The sequence below is a fragment of the Prionailurus bengalensis genome, chromosome E2 (assembly GCF_016509475.1).
Source record: "Prionailurus bengalensis isolate Pbe53 chromosome E2, Fcat_Pben_1.1_paternal_pri, whole genome shotgun sequence".
NCBI classification, from domain to species: Eukaryota; Metazoa; Chordata; class Mammalia; order Carnivora; family Felidae; genus Prionailurus; species Prionailurus bengalensis.
The window spans coordinates 5,968,105-5,976,954 of NC_057352.1; the positions used below are offsets into that span (position 1 = coordinate 5,968,105).

The 8,850-nt window shown below is 41.6% G+C and overlaps 1 protein-coding gene across 1 annotated transcript; it reads left to right on the forward strand.

Annotated features, from left to right (window-relative positions):
• The first annotated feature begins 7,299 nt into the window (after nt 1-7,299).
• LOC122495252 (vomeronasal type-1 receptor 2-like) lies at nt 7,300-8,231 on the forward strand. The gene is given in 2 exon segments (XM_043600997.1): nt 7,300-7,975; nt 7,978-8,231. Coding segments are annotated over 2 exon segments (930 nt in total).
• Nucleotides 8,232-8,850: the final 619 nt, after the last annotated feature.

The following is an 8,850-nucleotide window of genomic DNA, read 5'->3' on the forward strand; positions in this document are numbered from 1 at the left end:
GACCTGAGCTGAAGTCAGCCCCTTAACTGACTGAGCCACCCAGGTGCCCCAAAATTGCTTTCTTAAATAATAAGACTGGAAAGTCAAAATGGCTTCTCAATCCATGGGTTGCAGAATGGATGTTGTGTTAGCAGGCATGCAAAGAATATTAATATCATTGTGTGTCCCCATCAGAGCCCTTGGGTGACCAGGTACGTTGTCAATAAGCAGTCACATTTTGAAAGAAATCTTTTTTTTTTTCCTGAGCAGTAGGTCTCAACAGTGGGCTTAAATATTCAGTAACTGTGTTGTAAACAGATGTGCTGTCATCCTGGCTTTGCTGTTCCATTTAGAGAGCACAGGCAGAGTAGATATAGCATAATTCTTAAGGACTCTAGGATTTTCACAATGGTCACTGAGCACTGGTTTCCACTTACAGTCAGAAGCTGCATTAGCCTCTAAAAGGAGTCAGCCTGTCCTCAGAGGCTTTGAAGCCAGGCATTGACTTCTTCTCTCTAGCAGTGAAAGTCGTACATGACATCTTCTTCCAGTAGAAGGTTGTTTTGTCTACACTGGAAATCTGTTGTTTGGTGTAGCCACATTCACAAAAGATCTTAGTGAGCTCTGGACAACTTGTTGCAGCTTCTACATCAGCACTTGCTGCTTCACCTTGTGATGTTACGGAGATGGCTTCTTTCCTTCAGCTTCCTGAACCACCTCCGCTAGCTTCGGATTGGTCATCTGCCGCCTCCATGCCTCTCTCGTGGCCTCCACAGAATTGAAGGGAGTCAGGGCCTTGCGCTGGATTTACCTTTGGCTTAAGGGAATGTTGTGGCTGTTTTGATCTTCTCCGCAGACCATGACAGATTTCTCCATATCAGCGTAGGCTCTTTTGCCTTCTTATTTGTGTGTTCACTGGACTAGCACTTTTAACTTCCTTCAATAACTTTTCCTTTGCATTCACAGTTTGGCTGTTTGGTATGACAGACCCAGCTTTCAGCCTGTCTTGGCCTTCGACATGCCTTCTCACTAAGCTTAATCATTTCTAGCTTTTGATTTAAGCTGAGAGGCATGTGACTCTTCCTTACACTTGGAAGCCACTCCCTCTCTCTCTGCTCCTCCCCCCTTTCTCTGAATAAATAAACTTATATTAAGTCGCCTGATCTCAATGCTGTTGTGTCTCAGGGAATAAGGAGGCCTGGGGAGGGAGAGAGAGAGAGAGACGGGGACATAGCTGGCCAGTGGAGCACTCAGAACACACACAACATTTATCGATTAAGTTTGTCATCTTACGTGGCTGTGGTTTGTGGCACCCCAAAGCAATTACAATAGTAACTTCAAAGATCACCAATCACAGATCACCATCACAAATATATTAATGGAAAAGTTTGGACTATTGCAGGAATTACCAAAACGTGACAGAGACACAAAGTGAGCAACTGCTGTTAGAACAATGGTACTGATAGATTTGCTGGAGGCGGGGTTACCCGAAAGTTTCAACTGAAGCAAAACAAAGTGAAGAATAACAAAATGAGGTATGCGTATTTTGTATTTCCAACCTAACAAATTGCCACATACTTAGTGGCTAATATAACACCCACTTATGGTCTCACAGTTCATAAATCAGAAGTTCTGTAGGCTTGGCTGGGTACGCTGCTTAGAAGCTCAAAAATCAAAAATCCAGAGGGCAACCCACATGGGCTCTTCTGTGTAACACTAGGGAAGAATTCGGGTTCCAAGATCCTTTGGTTATTGGCAGAAATTATTTCCTCCTCATGGTTTCCATGTGCCCCTAGTCACCTGTCTCCAAAGAGAGTCACAGCATGGGAAGGAACCCTCAGGCCTCTCATCTCTAACTTACTCCTTGGTCTAAGACTTCATCTGGTTACATTGTGCCCATTCCATAAACCCTTTTTGTGGTCACTTTATCACCTACACGCAGAACCTTAAGGACATCTGCAAAGTCCCTCTTGTAAATTTTTTTTTTAACGTTTATTTATTTTTGAGACAGAGAGAGACAAAGCATGAACGGGGGAGGGTCAGAGAGAGGGAGACACAGAATCTGAAGCAGGCTCCAGGCTCTGAGCTGTCAGCACAGAGCCCGATGCGGGGCTCGAACTCACGGACCGTGAGATCATGACCTGAGCCTAAGTCGGCCGCTTAACCGACTGAGCCACCCAGGCGCCCCTGCAAAGTCCCTCTTGTAATGCGACATGACATAAACCTCCCAGTTACAACAGTGGGTGGAGATGTATTGGCCACATTATGAGACCAGTGATTTTTCTCAATGAAAACATAGGTTTAAAATAAATTTCAGTAAATCTACAAAAATAGTACAACTCTTCAAATGGTTTCCAATAAGGGGAAAAAATAAAAGGAAAAAGAATACTTAGAAATTTAAGTTTTACCTTGCTCTGTCTCATATTTTAATAAAGCACATATTATATTCTAGCAACAGTGGAACAAAGGGATTTTCACCATTAACTGTGAGGTACTCAAGATCTTCAAGACATAGGTAAAGCCAGATAAGGGACATTCTGACACCACTTTCCATCACTGAGTACCTGATACTGGTTAAAGGTGGCTCCTGGCCAAACTGCCATGGTCACACTCTTTGCTTCACATCTTAAAGGAGCAAAATGAGGGCACCTGGGTGACTCAGTCAGTTAAGCATCTGACTCTTGATTTTGGCTCAGTTCATGATCTCATGGTTCATGAGCTTGAGCCCTGCTTCATCAGGCTCTGCACTGTCAGTGCAGTCTCCAAAAACTGGGATTCTTTTTCTCCCTCTCTGCCATGCCCCCCTTTCTCTAAATAAATAAATAAACTTAAAAAACATATTTTAAAAAAAGAGCAAAATGGCTGTGGCTTGTAGTACACCCCAATTCCTGTATGCGGTTCTCCACTACATATTCAATTTCAGGTATTTTATGCCTAAGTTTTTTTGCCTTGTGAATTAAACCTAGAATCTTTCCAAGATTAAGTTGTGAGTCAAATGTAAATGAGGGAATTAATGAATGTGGTGAGTGAATTAGCGATATCCAGTCTTTCCCTGTGACCTCCATCACTCCAGGCTCCATCTGTCCCCACCCTTTGGCTTTCCCCACTCCCACTCACTTGACCTTGAACGTCCCCTAAAACTCCATAGGACCTCACCACCATATGATCCTTCAAAACTCCTCTATTGTGCTCTGAACTCAAATCTCCACCCCTCCTGCCCTACTGCATTCCAGATATCACAGATGAGCTTTCTTCACCGGCCATTACCCTTCTGTTAGCCCTCCAGTGCTGCCTTTCCCTAGACATAAATCAGTCCTCTGTTCTAGAGATCCCAGTCTGTTTCCACTGAACTCGGTGCTCCTGGAACCTAGCAGCCCTGGGCCCCAATCACCCAGCTTTCTTCTCTCACCCAACAGCCTCACACACCATCTCAACCATGAAATCCCCGCCCCTTTCCCTGGGCTGTTTAGCACATGGTGGAAGTATCCTCCCAATCTCTGTTCATCACTCTTCCGCCATTTTGCCTCACTCTTCATTACCATGGCCCACAGCTCTACCTCCCCTTCTACTCTTCGCCACTGTTTAGGCTCATTAACCACCCCCAGGACCTGCATGCCCTACTTGTAATACCCCCTCACCCATCACAGTCTTTAACCTCTCAAAGATGTAAAGTCCCTTTTACCCACTCTCCTTAACCACCTTCTCCCATTACCTGCCCATTCCCATTAAGCCCTTCTTTCCCGGGACCCCAAACCACTTATTCACCCAGCACACACAGTATCTTCCTACCCTTAACTTCTCTGCACAATTTGCCCCTCACTTAGCGAAACCTACACTTTAACTGCTCTATGAATCAACCACTCCTGTATCTTTTAAACCCCTTTCCTCTGCTCCTCAATTTCTGTCTCCCCACATCCCCATGCTCTCTAAACCATATCTATACCCCCATCCTGTGCCCTTGTTGTAGGTCACTCTATCCCACATTCTCATTCTCTGTCACACATGCAGAGCAGCACATCCCCAACACCCCAACTTTACCACTGTGTGCCTCAACCTGAAGTGGCCTTATCACAGCATCTTTGAAATGTTACAGTTAGTAAATAACATCACAGGGATGGAAGGATGTAAAATGAGCAAGATATGTCCCCTTTGCAGGTATCTAGAGTTCTGGAGCTACCACTGTTCTACACGTGAACCCCTTTTTAAGACTTATTGGGGATTATTAGGGCTGTGTGTCATAGTCACATTAGGAACGTGACTGTGGCTGATCATGCGTTTGTCACCGAAAGTACATGCGAGTGTGAATGTGTTTAAGAAGTGTATATTTGAGTGTGTTGATATGTATGTGTGTAAATTTACAATTGTGAAAGTGTATGTGTGTGTAGGGGTTATCATCATTATGTCTCTAATCCCTGATTTGTAAATTGGGGAAACTGGATAGTGTAATAGTGTTAAATACTGGATTTGTTTCTTAGGCAAAAAAAAAAAAAAAAAAAAAAAAAAAAAAGCAATGGATTAATTGTAGAAGTTCCACCATTGGCGGTCTTGAAGTAGTATCAACTTATTTCATAGTTTAAAAATTATACAATCAGCCTGAATAACCATCTGATTTTAGTGCTTGTCTTCTAACAGACACCTATAAATCTCTAACGTTCCATGGATATTGTTCTGTTTAGACTTCCTATTGGAAGTTTTTATAGACTTCTTCTATGGAAGAAAAAAAATCCCATATCACCTAAACTACCAAATTAATTGACATTGACTTCTGGGGGGGAAAAGAGTCCAATGTTTTCTAATATAAATGATTATTATGTTCTTTTTTTAACCACATTTTTTAACTGCTTTAAAAATCCTTCTGAGGTACATTGTCTGGTTTATGTTCTCGTAATTTAAATGATGGAACAGAACACTGGCCTGAAAATTAGTTAAGGCTCACTTCTGGGATGAACAACTCAGGGGAGCAGAGAAGCCCATGAGACACCTCAGCCTTACTGCCAGTCCCACACGTGTTGTCAGACCTTAGTATTTCCTGCTCCCTCCCTATGAGACCCTGTCTGCTTCCAGGCATTAAGGAAAAGAAAAAGCCCTCTTAACACTTGCAAAGGTCTTTTAGGAACTGATAACTAGAAACTTGTCATTATTTTCAGCAATTAGCAACTGGGGGGAAAAGTCTGTCACAAATATTCTCAGTTCCCCAAGGCTGTCCTCTCACTGTGGCTACAAGTGAAAAGATAATTCTGCAGGGAGGTGAGATCATAGAACTGCAAACCCACATCTTATGGTCTGGCTGCCTCCCTCCCTATCACACAAATCCTGATTGTTGTGACCAGCACATTGAGCCCACCATCCTGGCGGCTGGAGGGAGTCAAGTGAGTATTTTCTTTATCATTCTGAGAGGCAGAGTCTGCAAGCACAGTGGGGTACCAGGAGTCTTGGAAAGTGACAGTCTCAGAGAGTCTTCTGGTTGAGTGCCAAGGGCGCACAGGAAGGAGGAATAATTCTGAGGCATGAGCTGAGCTAGTAAAGGGAGATGGGTTCCTAGACCTGATGGCTCCTGATGTGATTTAGTGTAATCCTAACTGACAGTGACTACTGGTGTTTAATCCAAGTGATAAGGAAAACAGACTTTAAAGTACTTAAGGACTGTGTACAGGAATCATAGACTACATTTTCAGGATTTGTAGCAGTGTGACTCTAACATCTGCATGCTTGTAATAAGGATTAAAATAAATCTACAGGAATCCTCTAAACTAGTGTAAAACCAGTGCATCCAAAAGGCATTTTCTGATATAGGAATGATTTCTCTAATTCTGGGTGTATGAAGAGCTATGGAGACAAGAATTGTTTCCTACTGAATATATCCTTGGTCTATTGAGTTTGGTGAGACTGTTGTCCCTCTTCAAATTAAGGGGGAAGCAATTGAAATAGTAACGTTACAAAATGGGTTTCAGACAGCAACTATTACCCGGGAAATATCTTGTGATGTATTCTCTGGTTTAAAACTATTCTTATATTAACCCCAAACTCTACAATCTCAATTTATATAATACACACACTTTCAAGCTAAGAAATTCTCTTGTGTAAGTCTTACATTTTGATTTTTCACAAACCTTATCTTATTGCTAATACCTTTTCTTAAGTGGTGGTAAACAGAGCAGCTTAAGATTTGAAATTAGTAATATTGAGTTTCTATTCTATACCAGCTTATCACATATTGGCATTTCAAGTCTCACTATTTAGGGCATGACATGGCATTCAATGATTTCTATGGTAGGTGTCATAAAAGAAAAATAGTGGATCAATTGCCAATACGTTAGAAAGCTAACGACACACTTTTCTTTAAACACAATTTGTCATGGAGCAGGTCCCTAGAATTATACTACAGTCAGTGAGTCTACATTTGATTGAGATATTTAAATATTCATTATTGTTAGTGGTCCACACAAGAAATCTTTAAACATAAATGAAAAAATGTTAGAAAAAATACTGCTTATCTAAAATAAGATCACAAGGTATGAGAATGTCTGAATATATGCCTGTATTTTGAATGTTTTTTAAAGTTTATTTATTTAAGTAATCTGTACACCTGATGTGGGCTCTAACTCACAACTCCCAGATCAAGAGTCACATGCTCTTACAACTGAGCCATTCAGGCATACCTATAGACCTGTATTTTTTTTTTTAATATTTATTCAATGAGAGATTGAAAGAGAGAGAGAGAGAGAGAGAGAGAGAGAGAGAAATGAGAATGAGAATGAATCCCAAGCAGGTTCCACACTCAGTGCAGATATCCTCAGGTCACAACCTGAGCCAAAATCAAAAGTTGGATGCTCAAGCGACTAAGCCTCCCAGGTGCCCCTATACACCTGTATTTTGAAGAATACGTCTAATTAGCTTTGTTAAAACAGCACTGTGTTTAAAGGCACTGCCATCATACCAGCCCAGTCAGGTTCTAATCTCCCCATTCCCATTCAAATGTCAAAACATTTGAATTTGACAAATCACCAAACTTTCTCTGCCTCCTTATCTTTTCCATGAAAATACTGACTCTCAACAACTTATGAAGAATACAGAACGTACTACATACACAGCCTTTATAGCAATGATCTATGTTACGTAAAAAGCTCTTCTAGTGTTCTAAGTTCAGCCCTTGGAAACTTGTTAAAAAGTAAATATTCTAAATAATTATTTTTAAGTGGGAACTCAAGTTAAGTGGAGAACATTGGATTTTAACCAATGTGACACACGTGCCTCACACCTCCTGTTCCCATGCAGGGACCTGGCTCAGAAGAAGAATTTCACTCCCTGGGATTTTACAGAATGACCACCGGGGATTTGACAATGGCAATGATCTTTTTCTTACAAACTACAGTTGGACTTCTGGGGAATTTCTATGTTTTTTACTATTATCTCTTCCTTTATTTGACAGGATACAAGCTTAGGTGCACAGACTTGATTCTTAGGTATCTGACTGTAGCCAACCTCTTAGTTATTTTTTCTAAAGGAATCCCTCAAACAATGGCATCTTTTGGGTTGACACATTTTCTCGATGATTTTGGATGCAAACTTGTTTTCTTTGTTCACAGAGTGGGCAGGGATGTGGCCATTGGAACCACCTGCCTCTTGACGGTCTTCCAGGTGATCATGATCAGTCCTGGGGACTCCAGGTGGGCACAGCTTAAAATAAAAGCTCCCAAGTACGTGGGCACCTCCAACATCTTCTGCTGGGTCTTGAATATAGTGCGAAGTATTGTGGTTCCTTTTCATCTAACTGACAAAAGGAATAACATAAACATCACAAAGAAAATAGATCAGGACTACTGTTACGCGATATCTTACGACAAAATCACAGAGTCATTCTATGTGCCATTGCTATTATCCCATGATGGTTTCTGTTTGGGGCTCATGCTCTGGGCCAGCGGCTCCATGGTTTTCATCCTGCACAGGCACGAGCAGCGGGTCCAATACATTCATAGGAACAATCTCTCCCCTAGGTCCTCCCTGAGAGCAGAGCCACCCGGAGCATCCTTGTGCTGGCGTCCTTCTTCCTTTCTTTATGGATGCTGTCCTCTATCTTCCACATGAGTTTGTCAGTTTTTAACAACTCCAGTCTGTGGCTGAGGAACACTTCTACACTACTCACTATGTGTTTTCCTACTATCAGCCCCTACATCCTCATGAGACATGACCCCAGAGTGTCCACCCTCTACTCTGCCTGGATAAGGAAACAAAACCCCCTAAACTTACCATAAATATGTAAGTTATATGCCTATTCACAGTGGTTATTTATTAACTCCTTTCAATGTACAAGCACATTTATGAAATATTCACATTACGAGAGGGGGTAAACAAGACAAACTGAGCTTCTCCTAAATAAACAACATCCAGAGCAATTATAAACGAAATGTGGTATAGTTATCAAGTTAAAATATAGTAGCACCTCCTTATCCAAGGTCTCACCCTCTGCAGTTTGAGTTCCATGTGGTCAACGGCAGCCCACGAGCAGACAATCCTCCTTCTGATTTATGGTCAGAAGCCCCATAGCAGCCTAGCGCTAAATCACAAGCCTACCTCATTCCCCTCACTTCATCTCATCACGTAGGCATTTTGTCTCACATCATCATAAGAAGTGTGAGGACAGCACAATATTTTGAGAGAGGGGGAGAGAGAGGGAGAGAGAGAGACCAGATTCACAGTATTATTACAGTATATTGTTATAATTTTTATTATTACTCATTATTAATCTCTTACCATGTCTGACTCATAAGTTAAACTGCATCATAGATATGAGATATGTATGTGTGGAAAAAATATCATATGTATACGGTTCAGTACTATCTGCAGTTTCAAGCATCCACTGGATCTGGAATC